The 16,354-nt window shown below is 40.7% G+C and overlaps 1 protein-coding gene across 5 annotated transcripts in view; it reads right to left on the reverse strand.

Annotated features, from left to right (window-relative positions):
- Positions 1-26: 26 nt before the first annotated feature.
- znf423 (zinc finger protein 423) overlaps positions 27-16,354 on the reverse strand; it is an 83,574-nt gene continuing 67,246 nt past the window's right edge. For all 5 annotated transcript variants that reach the window (XM_077710618.1, XM_077710621.1, XM_077710620.1 and 2 more), the window contains 3 exons: positions 9,949-10,080; positions 8,769-8,884; positions 27-683 (listed from right to left, as the gene is read on the reverse strand). In XM_077710618.1, coding sequence (XP_077566744.1) covers positions 654-683; positions 8,769-8,884; positions 9,949-10,080 — 278 coding nt within the window. In that variant the 3' untranslated portion in view covers positions 27-653. The remainder of the gene's footprint in view (positions 684-8,768; positions 8,885-9,948; positions 10,081-16,354) is intronic.

Below are 16,354 nucleotides of genomic sequence, written 5' to 3' on the forward strand. Positions count from 1 at the left end.
ACTGGAAAAAAAAAAGAAACATCAGCAAGGTTTTCTGCATTTTAATTTTTTCCTTTGTCTTTCTTTCATAGTAATTACAAAAAGGGAAGAAAATATATATATAACAATAATCATAGAAAGGAGATTTGGAAGGGGAAATTACAACTGGAGGACAGACAGTCACAAGTACACGGCACGAGTACCTACTTACGGCGAGAACTGAAAGACAAAAAGAAACAAAATCCCAAAGTGTATGAAAGAAGAAAAAAATACATTTTTATCACATATAAATAGTACAGATGAACTTGAATACTAACTGAAAATGACCCAAAGTGAGAGGTTTGTTTTCCTTAAAAAAAAAGGAAAAGAAAGAAAAGGTAATAGAAACAGAGATTTGGCAGGGACGATTAAAAATACTGCACATACAATACCTTGTTTGACTCCACTCCTTACTCCCTTTCATCCTGCCTGCCTTTCTTTATTTAATAGCATATCCCATTAATATTCCTTTCCCCCGCTGTTGCTAATAGCCACACCCAGTGGTGCGATCGTTACACTTTTACATGTGAGTGGCAAATGACACTTTGATTGGCTGTGATGTGGAGATGTAGCTCCCCCGTCGGCTCTGGGTCGGGGGCCCCGACTGAGCCCGGAGATCCTGCCGGGCCTCGGTCTCACTGCGCGTGCTGACTCAGTGTGTGGTTCTGGAAGGGAGGGAGAGAAGGGAGAAGTGAGAACACATGATGGGAGAAATAATGGGCTCTGTGAGCACGATGCCGCTCTCTCGCCCCCGTCGTACCCCGCCCAAGATAATGAAAGAGACCCACCAACAAGATGGGCGGCGAGGACGTTGGGTTACTGAACAGCTGATGACCCGAGATGGAAAAATGGAGGTCAAAACAAAGAGAGCAGATCACGCAATGCTCACTTGCTACATCAGCATATCCAGTAAAGCAGGAGGAAATTCAGCTCATGAGCTTAATTCAAAATGATTACTATGGCATTGTATTCTAATATGTGGTCTATTCATCTGCAGGAAGTAAGGTATGCTGTATGTAATGTCTCAACAAATAATACATGTGCACCATAATGTGCGTGTATGTGTCACTAATCGCTGATGATGATCAGAAATCACCAATTGTGGTACCAACCACAGGAAAGCTATTTTCCATTTTTAATCAGAGCCAAACAGCAATCCAACTAGAGAAAAGCGCATTTTCAAATAACAAATGAACTTAGATGCAACTACAACTTGAATATGGCATTCCTACAAAGTCTTTCATTGACAATTGTTGTTGTTTTTTACAGGGATAGGAATGACAGAATTTTGGCCGGTGTTTACATTAATATAATATTTTAAAAAGTACAGAAAAAGAGGCATTGCGGTTTGTCTCCCAATTCCCGTGTTGCTTGGGTGGGTGCATGGTTGTTCTCTAGGAACTCAAGTTGTCTCCCATATCCCCAAAACATGTCAGGTAGCCTTATTGGACTCTTGAATTCATTGAGTGTGTTTGGCAACCAGTTCAGGGTGTATCCCGCCTTCTGGCCATAGTAAAACGTGATAGGATGTAGCACAACCACAACCCTCATGAGGATAAGCGGTACAGAAAAGGAATGAATGAATTTCAGCAAAAGGCTACTTTTGACTTCTATCACATTAGTTGCGACAAAAAGGTGAGAAGGACAAAAAAGTATCCTCTCTTTTTAGGTGCAGCACGTACAGCAAATGTCTCGCGAGAGTGAAGCACACATCTCCTAAATCAGTCCCCTGTGGATCCTGCATATCAGCTGCTGAACTGATAATCTGGATTTGTTGGTTTGGAACGCAAAGCCATCACATCAAAAGCAGGCAAAATACTCCACTCGACACTCTGTGTGCATGATGGTACGATGATTGGAAAGATTTCCCTGGGAATCAATGTGTGTATCAGAGAAAAAAAAATCTTCCCACATGCTTTTCTCCTCCTCTCCTAATTTTCCCTTGACTGTATAGCTTGTCCCGTGAAATGTTCCTTATCGCTCCTCACACATAGGCAAGCACTCCAAGACTTTTCCCAGTGAGATATTCCCAATCAACGCCCACCCTGGACCGCACCTCCCATCAGCACCCCCTAAAATGCAGCTTCCCTCTCAGATTAATCACTCTGGTTCTCCGATAGGCCTAACTACAGACGGCAAAAGGGGGGTTGCGGGGTATGTTTGGTATAGCTTTGAAGAAAGAGAGAAAAAGAAAACGAGAGCACAACACAGAGGAGAGTTGAGGACACAAATGTGAAGGATTATATTTGGTTTTGGGTTGATAATACTTATTTGTCATTCTGTGGCCCTTATCTTTTCCAGCATGTTCCAATGAGCCCTTTGCTAAGCATGACAGAGATTGGGGGAGTGCAGGACAGAGAGAGAGAAAGAGAAAGAGAGAGAGAGAGAGAGAGAGAGAGAGAGAGAGAGAGAGAGAGAGAGAGAGAGAGAGAGAGGGGGCGAGAGAGATTTTTGAGAGTATCTGTCAGTAGGTTTTACTCAGGCCCATATGGGGGAAATGAAAGCATATTATTGAAACACACATACAAATACATCCATTTCATATAATACATTTGTCCTCAATCGGGTTATGGGTGAAATGGATCATGTCCCTGTTGATATCGAGTCTAGAGACACACTAAACCCCAGACTGTTCACAAGAAATAATAATGGTAAACCATTGAAAGAGAACTACATTGATTGGTTGGACTTACTTCATATTTAGGACATGTGACATTAAACCAGAGCAGACCATTTTCGCTCATTTAGCTAATGATGAACTCAAAATTGAAATTGCTAAACCAGGCACACACAAACCTGAAAGCACAGACAAATATTTCTGAAATGTTTCAACAATAAAAAGGGCAAAACATGCTTACTATTCTGCATGTTTAAATGTGTGGATGACATTTTATCAAATCAAAATTGAATCTAATGGAAATTGAATCATGCCAGATTTAGTTATGACTGTAATTCATTTTTAAAAATAATAGTCATGAAATTGCTGAGTTAATTTACCAATAGCGGGTGAGTAGCATCTAAAAGTGCAATTAATTTCAATGTTGATAATGATTATTCTGCATTTTTATAACCATACATCCTTTCACCCCTATGTATAAATTGAACCTACATCTCATCTCATCTAATTATCTGAACCGCTTCATCCTCATTAGGGTCAGAGGGGGGGTGCTGGAACCTATGAACATACATCCCATGGCGAAAATATAAATCGCCCTCCCTCCACGTGTGTTGTTAATGTGCGAAGATGTCTCAAGTAACATCATCACACCACACATTGCACTGGAAGGCTACTGACCCCATTATGACAGAAAGACCATCTCTCTGTGCCACTCTTGTTTCTTCCTCCCTTCCCTTGCAGTTCTTATCCAAACCAGCGGAGGTCATGCTCATTCCTGTTTCAGGGCATGAGAGGCAAGTTCTATCCTTCAAGTCCTCCACTATGTTCAAAACCATTTTCTCATCCTTTAAAACAAAGTTGAGCTCAACAAGGAGAGTGTTCAAGGGGCATTTTCATCAAGTGGACACAAAAGTTAAATGCAGATAGCATGTGTAAATTATGCCACTAAAACATTCTTAGAAGTTTGCTGAAAGCTCACATGGACATCTTAGCCTGCTGCTGACTTATTGATTTGTAGATGTCGAAGTGAAGCATAAAACATGAGGGTGGGAAAGGTTGGCGTGATGGAGGAAAACCTCCTAAAGGGAAAGGATGACCAAACTGAAAAGCCAATGTAAGATGACGCTCTTGCAACCTTCTCCTCATGTATGTGTTTATGTTGTGAGCTTATTATAGATCATGCTGTGGGATGGTTAATCAGAGGTGTGCCATTATGAAAGTGTATGAAGCTCTTGCAAGGAAATATATAGGAAAGATATCAATATCCATCTGAACTTCATCTTTCACGACCAGTTTTACCAGTTCAAATAGACTGAACTTCTAACGTCATCTATGGCACCCAATGAGTTCATCTATGTATGAGTCAGATATTGTTTCTATTAAAAATGCAGTTTCTCATGTAATATTTACATTTCCCAAGATAGTGAATTTCAGGTCCAAGCTAAGCTAAGTTGGCATGAAATGTTTTGATCTGTGTTCGTAATAAGGGTAGGAAAACGTTTTTTTTTTTTTGCATGTCCTCAGATGAGATGTCTTCCAGGCACGACCAGACCGGTTGGTATCGAGGCATGTCATTGTTTTTCCTAAACTGCTTAGAGCGAGCGAGTCGAAAGCCAGCAGAGCCCCAGGCCCGAGGGAAATATGGCCTTGTCGCATTACCTACCCACAGCACTGCCAGACGCACACATGGGAATGAATTCATGGCCTTGCACTTGCAGCTAAGAGCACATGCAAGCACCCCCCATCTACACACATACAAGTATACACTTATACACATTGGATATGTACACACATGCACTAACACACAGTCTCCCGTGGAAAGGTAGTGGGGGACAACAACACAGGGAGAGAAGATGAGATGGAGAGAAAATGTAATCTGCTTTGTCGTTGTGCACGGAATGCATGCGTGTGCATTTGGGCTGGGTTTTGTTGTCACTTTGCCTGATTATCTGCACATGTGTGCGTGTGCATTGATCATGTAGAAAGGTTAAAAGGAAGCATCGCTAATGGAGGTCTTAAAGCAGTCAATTTTTCCTGTGTTATTATTTTTTTCCTCCTTTATAATCCATTTTGACTGCCAAAACAATGGACGTATATTGCCATCAATTATAGGCGAGTTAACTCAGTTAGTACTTGAATTTGTTCAGTGTGTAAAGCCGCATGTGTGTGTTTGCAAATGCTACCCTCATGTGTAATGGAGTGTCTGTCAGCACATAAATGTGAGTGGAGTACATGTACATCGGAGGGTAATTGGAGGCACTCCAAATGTGTGTTGCCCTTTTTACCAGCAAATGAAAAATCACCTGAGTGGCCTTGTGGCCTGCTTTGAGTTCAACATATTTATAGCTCAGTTAACATTCTTCCAACAAGGTGTGTCTGTGTGGCTCCGGGACGAGCAGATGGGCCAGCCCGTTGGCCCCCCTCCCTGGCTTGTCTTTAGCCCCCCCCCCCCTCCAACCCGGGCTGCCCAGAAAAGGATGCTGCCTGCCTCAGGAGTAGCTTGAAAATGAATGCACCCTCATTCTTTGCTCCCCTCACACACACTTGCCCGACTCCCACGTTGACTTGTCCACGTGTCTCCCTGTACTCCTCCATCTTTTCAGCTGAGTGGTAAACGACAGCTGCTCAATTATCCAAAACATTGCTTGTTTAGCTCACAGTGCAGATTTTCCTCCTCCACCAACTCACCCTGCATGACCTCCTGTTAGGAGTGTTTTCTCCCAAGGGGACTTCCACTCCCCTCTGCCCCAGACAGTAAGATTTGGACCAGTAAACACGCCCAAAATAAACTCACAGCACGAAAGGGCGTGGACCCAAAACTGCAAAACGAAAGGGAAAGGCACTTGGTGCTCTCAAAGCTCACCACCCCACCTGTGATTCACAGCAAAGGTGCGAGATCCCTTTTGGAAGCGGTTACACAAAGGAGGAAATGACCTCACTTCCAACACAAGCAGCGAATCACAACGGCGCACCACACGACACAAGTGAGTCACACTAAGAGAGCATTATGCATATGAAAATAAATAAATAAATCACACAAAAACAAAACAATTCCTAGGATTGTGTATCATTCGGACTGAAAAACCATTCTGCTAGATAGACTCCAGACTTGACCGCACAAACAAAAGTTATACGGCTAAAGGGCAATTAAAAATACTAAATGAAAAAACAAATACTAAAATAGAGGGCCACTTTACGATATTTTTTCGATCTGGAATGCAACCTGTGATTAAAATGTTTTAATTTAAACAAAATTATTAACCTTTTTTAATTAGCTAAACATAATTAATCAGTTAAATTACCGGCCCTAATATCGAATTTAAAGTTAAGATGCATAAACATTGATTAGACCTGAAACCAGTAAATTAATAATTTGTATGTGCTTACAAATACTGGTTTTTGCCATACTTTCTAAAACCTATTTAACATAAAATAACTAGAAAGCTAAAAAATGCAGTTCTGACCATTGTTCTAATTGTGAAGGCAAAATATTGGATAGAGCTCTCTATAGCCTAATTAAACAGTGTATGTGTACAACCAAGCTTTTGGCCGTGAGTGCAAAAAAAAAATGGTACTTGCTCTTTAATTGCATTTAAAACTACCATTGCTACTAGTGTATGAATGCAAAACATTTATATTCAACACTACAGGGATGCAGCACGGCTAGAAATACACAACACACGTACGAAGCAAACTATCTTCCCATCCATTCACTGACCAAAATCAAACCCATCCAGGGCTGATGCAATATTAACTAGCGCTAAAGGAAAACAACACAACCAGAGGAATCAAAAAGAGGGATGACCGGTGGAGGTTTGCTGATGAAAGGATGAAGGCAAAGTGCAGAACAGCACCCCTCGGAGGCAAAAACAAGCAACGTGATTGGGAGAAAAAAATGTTGCATTGACGGGCAGAAATATGAAAAAAATAAATGATAAAAAAAGTGAAAAAAAAAAACTTGGGATCAAATGAAATGGAGAAGAACCTCGCTGATCAGGGCCACAGCATTTCTTATTTACTTACCCTTCCTTAGTCCCCCCACACAAACACCCATGCACAAAGACACGTAGCAAAACATCTCTTATTTACAAGCTTACGTCTGCACTATTTATGTGGCACCAGGGAGTGGCACAGAGGAGAGGAAGAGAAGAGAGGGGCTAAAATATGCATAGGGGCTGCTTCTTCTGGGACACACGGGGGGAGCCAGATAGCGAGAGGCAGGAAGACAAAAACGTGATGCAGGACAGACCGGAAGAGTGAACCAGTTCGATAAAACACGAGCAATATTGAGGCGTGACGTATATGACAAGAAATGGGACTTTGCATGCAGAATGAAGGACAGAGTTGGAAGTGAGGGAGCAAGGAAGGAAGAGCGCATGATGATGCAGAGGAGTGTCCGTGCTGCAGTGACCCCTGGGTATGCGTGCATGCGGGTGTGTGTGAGCGAGATAGAGGACGACGGTGTGAGCTGGACATCATATAAACCCCTCAGGGCTTGAAAGAGGCCAAAGCTTCTTTTTCTGAGCTCGCCAAGCAGCCGTCTTCATCCATCCGCACCTCATTAAAACACGCACACAAATACCTCTATTACACACACACACGATAAACACTAGCAGTGGCATTAGACTCCTTGGTAGGCGCTCTCCATCTCCACCAGCCGGCCTTTTCTGTCAAAGCCCACTTAGAGAGGCCTCCCAGGGGACCACAGAGCCGTGACAAGGCACACTGAGGCAAGTTATCACAAATGTACAAATGCATACTTGGAATGGGAGTTAAACAGTTAATGAGGTGGATATATCCTTAAGTGTAGCGGCCAAAGGGGAGAGGAATGGACTTGGTTGAAGTGCCTCCACCCACAAATTATCATATTTCGCTGCCTTATGCAAATGTTTTGCACTTTGATATGAACTCCTAATTTGTATAATTTTGATGGACCAATGGAATTTTTGTTACGAGGGTAGAATTGATTAAGCATGACTGCTCAATACAGAACAGTCATAAAAAACGAATGGTGATATATATATTCAATTTATTTGAAATGATTAAAGGGATTGGAATTCTGTCGCCGCCAATGTTGGCCCACAGTTGGCTGGGATAGGCTTCAGCACCCCCTGCGACACTTGTGAGGGTAAGCTGTACGGAAAATGAATGAATGCAAAAAAAAAGTAAATACATTATTATTATGTATTCTCAATCATTTTAAGGCTCATTATTGCCATAAGCGAGGAACTACCCATGACTGTGTTTAGTGATTAAGACGAATGACAGTGTCTGAAGTGTGAGTTGTGTCTGAAAGGCCATTATCCGACAGGGCCCAACAGTCATCCTGCTGTTAAATGGATTGACAGACCATATGCCAGAACCTTGAGTCCTATCACATTGATACTTTGTGGCTTTTTGCTGCATGTAAATATAAATATTGTATCTAAATAAAAATCAACAGCCAATGGATCAAATACGCTCAATTTGGAATTTGTTTATAAATTGAATCAGGCATCCAGTACGGTTGCACAAAATGCTTCTGAGACAGTATAAACATGAATGCTTAGTCCAAGAAGTGTTAAATGAAATATTGTAATAATTTTTTCAATGCAAAGGGTGATTAATAACTCCCAAAAAGACAGATTTCTTTGCAAAGTAAAATGACAGCAGCGGTGGTTATATTGCAGAATTCAAGAAAACTATGCAATGGGATGTTTAAAGTGTGTTTTGTTTATCCACCATTAAATATTAATTCTTTCATCTGTGCACTGCAAACAAAATGCTCATATTTATCATAGTTTACCAATAAAACTGCGGTTTGTGTATAGTTTGTCATTTTCTACCAACATTAAGATGTAAAAGGTCGTATATTTTCCCTCTTTAGATTAACAAGGGGGCAACAAGTCAGGCATGGTGGACAAATTCAACAGCTCACTGGTCTAGGGCAAGATAGCTCCGGTAGATAATGACGCGATGAACTGCAAAAGCGGTACTAATTACCGTTTAACTGACAAGACCACACGCTTGCTTGCCTATGACATCACATTTGCAATGACTCTATGGCTAAAACTCAAATTAAGACGCCTGTGGCTGCTACTCTCATTCAGACCAGATTACGGTCCCCAAAAAGTTTACGATAGAGTCAACCCACCTGCAGTTCAGTCTGAAAGAAGAACTTCTGAGGACACTGCGAACAGTCGTAAATCTTGTCTTCTTGACCGTGGACTGCAAAGATATGCTGCTGCAACTTGTTGGCTTGTACAAACACTGGAGGAAGAAGATTTCGTAAACATTAAAGCGGGAATGAAAAATATAGCATCAAAAAAATACTGTGTGCTATGCAATTTTAGTAAGATGAGAAATCTGAAAATATGTGCAGTCTCACAACCATTTTTATTCTCTAAATCTCATTTATGCACTGAGGAGCTAAATCGGTAATACAATAAATTGCAACAAATAGTAGAAATAATCAAACGATTAAAAGGAAACGTCAAGAAATGGGAGTGCAGAAAAGAGGAGGAAGCGAGGGAAATAAGCAAAGAAAACAAAAAAGAGCTATCCTCAGCAGACCTTGTGATATTTATCAATAAATTATCTCTTCAATTTAACTGCTGCACAAGGGTTGTTTCATGTTTTTTCGTTTTTTTCTCCAATTGGTACTTCTTTTGTTCGCCTTTTGTTTCAGTAAACTTCTAGTTTTCACTGAGTTGTGTATGTGTTGAATTATTAAAACCTCCCCATAGGAGGGGTGGCCGTTTTACTAATTCATATCCCACTGAGGAATAGAGTAAAAGTTTAAAGCATGGTTGTGCACCTGGGGATGGACACACAACACAAGACACAACTCAGCAACTAGGGAAGGCTAAGCAAGATGAAGTGACATGGAGAGCAAGTGCACAGGGACGGCGGACGCTAGTTGGTTCGGAAAGTTTCTATCCTTTTATCTATGTCAACGGTCTTAGCTTTTTAGCGTTTTAAGCATCCCATTTGTGAAGATGCTTGTAAAGAAGAAATAACAGAGGTGGTGCGATGATTTTGGCTTTTTAAATACACGCAATATCTCACAAAACAACATTAATAGATAAATATAATAATTTTTGGGGAAAAAAGTCGAATAAATTGGAAAAAAACTACCTTTTTTATCGTCTAATAATGAAAAAAAAATACTATAGAAAAAAAATGCAGTGTTTCCAAGGACCTTTCCTCTTCCGCAAGCGTTGCTGGAGCCTATCCCAGCTGACTTGAGGCAAAAGGGGTAATCAAGCATACATGGCCTCAACGGTTCCCTGCGGACTGTCCTTGAAGGTGAACGTGCAGTGTTTTTCCCTCACCTGTGAAGCAGACGGGACACTTGAAGGTACCTCCCATGCCTTCAAAACTGTGTTCTATCAGGTGGCAGAGCAGCTTGGCAGGTGAATCAAACATCTGGTTACACAGCTTGCACTCGTGATTGATGCCCTCCTCTGCAAATAGGACACAGATACATATGCACGTGAAGGTTGGATTGAGCAGTATGAGAAAAAAACAGGAACATATTTTACACTTAATAATACAGCATTCATGACAGATGTTTGGTGCAGATTCAGCAGGTAGAGCAACACAGTCCAGTAGTGACAGAAGTGTATATGTACTGAAATATAAATGTGAAGCCTATAAACATCATCAAATATGACAGACATTGATAAACAATTTACCTGAACATTTCATGAGGCTTAAAAGTGATGACATAATTCATCAAAGCACTCATTTTCCAATTGTATTTAGATGTTTTGTTGCAATGTAACAAAAGTCCATCAGGACAAAATTGTCTCCACGCTATTCACAAAGTAGTTGCTTCTTTAAAAATAACATGAACTTGCTGGAGATAAAAGATGAAAGAAATTCCCTTTTTTTAAAAAAAAAAATAATGTGTATTTTCGACTGTGGGGGACATTGGCTTTGAGATACATCAGTGTGGTCCATTCTCTTCTCATCACTGCCACGTTTTGCTTTTATTTTCCATTCCCTCTTGTACACTTAACACCCAACAGTCCCAGTGCTATGCATGCCCCAACTGGTAATTGCCTGTCCTCCCCACTGGGGTTGTGAGTGATCTATCTCCATCCTGTAGCCACCCGTCCCTCTCTTGGTCCTCGTTATCCTACCACCCCCACTGTCAAATGCCCATCACTCACTTCATTTATTCTCATTTCTGTCCCTCAGTTGCTGATTAATTTCAATGGCCCAAAACCCATTTCCTTGTCCCATTAAAAAATTGGACATAACACCATAATCTAATGATATTATAGAATTATATTCAAGTTTTTATATTACATTTTATGAGTGCACATCTGCATGATTCTGTGCGTCATGGATTCTCATAGCGTCCTTTACATGGTGACAACTCACAAAAGAATGGCAGCTCATTTTACAATGCCATGTGTCCATCTGCTGTCTCCATCTGCAATTTCTTTCTTTCCTCCTTGTTTAATGGTTCTGCAGGTTGGCAACAATCCGACTCGGGAAACTATGAAAAACTAAGACACATAGGTGTCAATGTCACTGTCCCTCAAATAAATGATTGCTATCTGCAGTACACAGACTACAATATAAAATATTGTGGGGAAAAAAGTACAACTACAAACTACAACTCCATTATGTGCCTTTCAACTAATACTACATAATATGATATGTATAAAATTCCTACTCATATATCATTTAACATCTCAAGACTTAACATCATGCGTGATGATTGACATATAAAGGCACTACTTGTATACGCACAACCCGCTACAAGCTACTTAAAAGTTGATAACATCTTCAGTCATACATCCATGACATCCAAGTTGACAAGTACACACACAAAGACTGCATCTAACAAAGGTCCCTAATCCTGGTTCAAAAGACGTGACATGTGTATGTGTGGGTGTTGGGTGCTAGACAGGCTTATGACGATGGTATTGTCCACCACCGGCGTCCCCAATCACCCTCGAGTCCACAGACAAACAACATCAAAGGTTGCTAGATTGTGTGCGCCAGAGAGAACTAGGCCTAGCTAGACTGACAGTTCATTATCGTTGACTAGGAAATTGAAGTGGGTGTATGCAAAGCGCAGACATTTTTAGTACTGCTGGGGAATATGATGATATACATATGACCAAAATGTAAATTCTCACAGATTCCTTCTATCATCACTATCATCTTAAAAACAATAGGTTTTGGAGCTGGTTACTAAAACGTCCCATATTACGGATACAGTATATAAAGAAGGCATTATTTAAAGCCAAAAGTGCAGTTGCTTAAATAAATGTCGTTTGTTGTGCAAACTGTTTCTGTCTCAAGGAATTACAGACATAATTGGGCTGTCCGTAACAAGGGCAGCAACCACTGCACAGTTATGTGTGTGTCATGAAAGAGTCTCTTGTTATAAATGCATTGTTTTGATCAGTATATTTGGGGACCGTACACTCGGCATGCTGTCTCCCTCTGAGATTGAGCCCGTATGACAGCGTTTGTGTATGTGACCCATAGTGAGACGACAAAGTCTCAGAGCATCCTGCCGCTACACTTTGTTTCACAGCGTGCCTTAGACGCACATGTGTGCACACAGGTCTGCACACACATACACCCACAACCATGGAAGGCCCATGCTGGGACAGAGAACCCAGGGAAGAGAAGGAAGAAAGAGAGACCGAAAGAGACAGCTTGGGTGAAGGTTAATACTGGGAATTTGTAACAAAACAATAGACAATGCATTTTAGGTAGAATTGCAGATTTTTTTTTCTTCCATGGGCCTTTCCCATCTGTTCTTACAATTCATATAATATTGCTCGTATCATACTATTTCATTGGTTGCTATGACCAAAGCTAATGAGTGAAGCAATATATGAGGAAGAGATGTTATCTAATTTCTTTATTTGTGGTAAATTGTAAGTTCTTGTTTCAAAGTGAGAGTTCTACGTGAAGGTAACTTGCATTTTATTTCTTTTTGTGAATATAAGGAAATTCCAGATTATAAAGTCTTAGAAAATGGTAAGAAAACAGACAGAAGGATGTATTTAGATTTTAAAAGTCATTGGCAATCATCCTGGTATATAAAGATAGGCTTCTGACCTGAGTTTTGATCATTTGTAGAACAGAAAAATGGCACCACACACGGTATTGCACGTGGCAGCTGAGGCGAAATCACCACCGTTTTTTTCAAGCTAGTTTCTGAGTGGTTATGATAGTTATGTCAGGAAAAATAAGGTAAAACCCAAATGGAGTGCAAACTTTGAGGTGGAAGTTACAATTGCGAGCTGTAACGTTGGTTCAAACAATTTTATAATTTGTTATATAGCTGTCATGAATATTAATACATGTTACCTCTTTCAATGTATACCCCACTTTACCTTGAATTTTTCTTCTTACCCCTACACTTCATTTGCTAATTGACCAGAGGAGAGGCACATACACACAATCACATGGACACAGTACACACACATTGAGTAAAACATACAACATAGGATAAATAAGCTGCCAGATCCCTAAGTTGGCTGCCTACCCGATTATCATACACACACATCGTGTCTTACTATCGAGTCCTCGGAGTATTCAGGCACCCACTAACCCTAAAAAAGCCCAGACCCCTTTTTTTCCTCTATTGCTATCTCAACACTGACTGCAGAAGTTCCCTTGGGTACCAACCCTCCATTACTGCCCCTCCTGGCACCCTCCTTCAAAAAATATTGTGAAGCTGTGTGTGGGTAAAATAAGGTAGGGGCGCATGTGTTCATTTTCTCCCTCATAGCGGAGAGACCATCAAGAATGTCAGCCGATAGATAGCGAGGACAGGAAGAGGGCTAGTGGCCAAAAACGAGGAATGGAGTGAAAAAGAAGGATGAAGTCGGGATGGAGGGAGAGAGATGCCAGGATGGAAGATGAGTTGGGAAAAAGGGGGGTGGGGGGTGACGGAGACAGTGGGAGTTAAAGTGCATCCGGTAGGAGAGTGCTGGATGCTAGGTGGAGGAATATGGACCTCTCTAGGGGGTTTGCTCAAGGTGTGTTGCCATAGCAACCAAGTGATGGGGGTTGCGGGGGTTCAGGGAGTGAGATTGACCCATTGGTAGTGTGGGGGCTGGACAATATACACACACACTCACCAAACGTGCTGCAGTGCTGGAGGGGTCCCAAGTGTACCCCACCTTACTCATACTCTCTGTCTCTCTTGCTCCCCCCTCACACACACACTCACACGGACAAAGAATGCTGCAGTGTGGGGTCCCTGGGGTCTCCTACACCCACACACTTTCTCCCTTTCTCATTTTCTATCTCACCTCTAATTCTATCACTTGCGCTGTGAGGTAAATGTCAATATTTTCACCATCTGAATACTCCTTATCTCTGTGTGGATTTTTATTTGTACTTTTTATTGAATGATAGTAGCAGTATATCATTGCTATGGAGATGATTTGTAGGTATTAGCAATAGATAAAAAGACCCTGTAATTGCAGTAGTGAGTAGGTTGGCAAGTGTTATTTTCTGTTTACTTAATTGTGTTGGTTTTGGAATCCGCCTTGGGGTCGACAATCCTCACCACATCAATAGAGAAACAGTACAGAAATCAAGATAGCAAACAACTCAACACTGTATTTCCAAGCAGTAGCAGTCCAAAGGTCCATTAGGTTAATTACTAAAAAGTTAGCAATAGGAGTTGAAGCTATTGAAGAAGGTTGTAAGTCAAAACGCTGGAATACTTTCATTAGGAGATAAATGTTACATGTTTGTAAAAGTTTTGGAACAAAAAAAAATAATTGAGTAAAATGAACAACAAGTAATGATCTAGGATGAACGGAATCTAAATTGTGATACATATATACACAAAACAAGTAAGACAGGTATTTAGTGACGGACAGTTATGGTTTGTGTAAAACGAAAGCAAGCCTAAATTAAGCAGAGCTGTTTGGTGTGTCTTGAGGCCATGATTTGGTGTATATGGGTGCGTGCATTTACGTGGGTGTTACAATACATAATAGTAGAGTTGCGCATGAAACCTAGTAGTCCAAAAATACCAAACTCTTGCACACCGTTCTTTAACCAACCATACAACGCCAACAAAAATGAGCAAAAATGTTGTAGTAGACTGTGCTACGTTGTTAGAATATTGACAGGAAAAAAACACCAAACACAAAATGAACACACAAACAAAAAAAAGTCATCATTATCATCGTAAGACCATCACAGGATAAATATGGAGAGCACTTGACCGCAACAACAAACAGCTAATATGAATGTCTCGTATCTTCCTATCATAATGAGAATTTAATTAGCATTCAACGAGGAGAGCAGCACACATCATTGCCCCAGCCTTGGAATCATCGCTCAGGATTTCACGGGAAAATAGGGAATTACCTCTTCCTCCAACAAACACAAAGAAAGCCAAATGCACAAAGCTGCACACACACATACACAATCTTTTTAGCTTGTTAGGAGGGATGAGGGTAATGAATGCAGAGTATATTTCTGTTTAGAATCTTAATTGAAAGCTTGAAAGTAGCCAGGAGGGAATAAGCTTAATCAGTGTGAATAAACCATAAACACACATCCGCGAACATGCAAAGAATGAGAGAAGACTGATGCCTATGATAGTGTTTAGGAGGTAATGACCATTCCTACTGTTGATACATTTGAATTTTTTGCAAATTCTAAAAACACTACCCATTTTATGTTCATGATATTCCTCACAAGTGTAATCTCTGGACTAGATGCCAGCCAATCGCAAGGTACATACGTCATAACAAGCATACCTTCACACCAAATGAACATCGACAGTTCTTTAAAGCACTATTCAAAGTACGCGATTAAAATGATCTGTCTGCTAAGGAGGAATCTATTAACTTTTTTGCTGAATTATGAACTTGACCACGGGGCAATTTCTCAGCAGTGTTGAACACAGACTAAATTAAAAAGGTAATGAAAGATTAGAACGTGCGTGCTGGCCTCCTCGTCAAGGTTAGCACGCACGTCTGCATCTGAGGCAAATCACCATGGCAACCACTATCAAGGATCTGATCACATAGTTGTCAAGGCAAAGAAAAAGCCTCATTTATTTGTAAAATGTGCAATTTTCTAGTGTGCTGTCAAATAACAAATGTAAAGTATATATATATATATATATATATATCGTATATATTCCAATCCTGCAGCTAGTGTGTGCTGTTTATATTATATTTCTTTAATCTACTCTCTCAAAGTGGGTGGGAGAGAGCAAGGTCTCTTATATCCTAGCCACATACATATTTATTAAACTGTACAGGCGTAACACGCAAACACTTTTTGTTAACAGATGTAAAAGTAACGCACGTTCATTCCACCTTTGTATGGTTAATTCCAAGACTTCACAATCACACCTTTGATGACCCCGTAAACTGGCTTGAATAAAAAGCACCAGTCCTAAAAGAGCAAGGTAGGAATAGAGGAGTCGAGCCAATAAGCACGCACAGCAGGATGCTAATAATGCAGCTCCAGCTGTTCGGGTTAACCTGCAAGCTGCCCATCTGGACCCAGAGAGAGGGAGAAAGGTGGAGAATGAATAGACAGGAGATAATAGATCGAGCGGGGTGTTTCACTGCAATTTGACAGCTAATTTAGTCTCAATTAAAACCATTCCTAGTGAACTAATAGTTCAGCTAACCTTTAAGGAACTTCAAGCTTGAGCTAATCTTTATGATTAAAAAAAGGTTGTTGTCTTTTTTTGCCAACTCAAGTGCAAAAATAATC

This window comes from Stigmatopora nigra, chromosome 2, assembly GCF_051989575.1.
Source record: "Stigmatopora nigra isolate UIUO_SnigA chromosome 2, RoL_Snig_1.1, whole genome shotgun sequence".
NCBI classification, from domain to species: Eukaryota; Metazoa; Chordata; class Actinopteri; order Syngnathiformes; family Syngnathidae; genus Stigmatopora; species Stigmatopora nigra.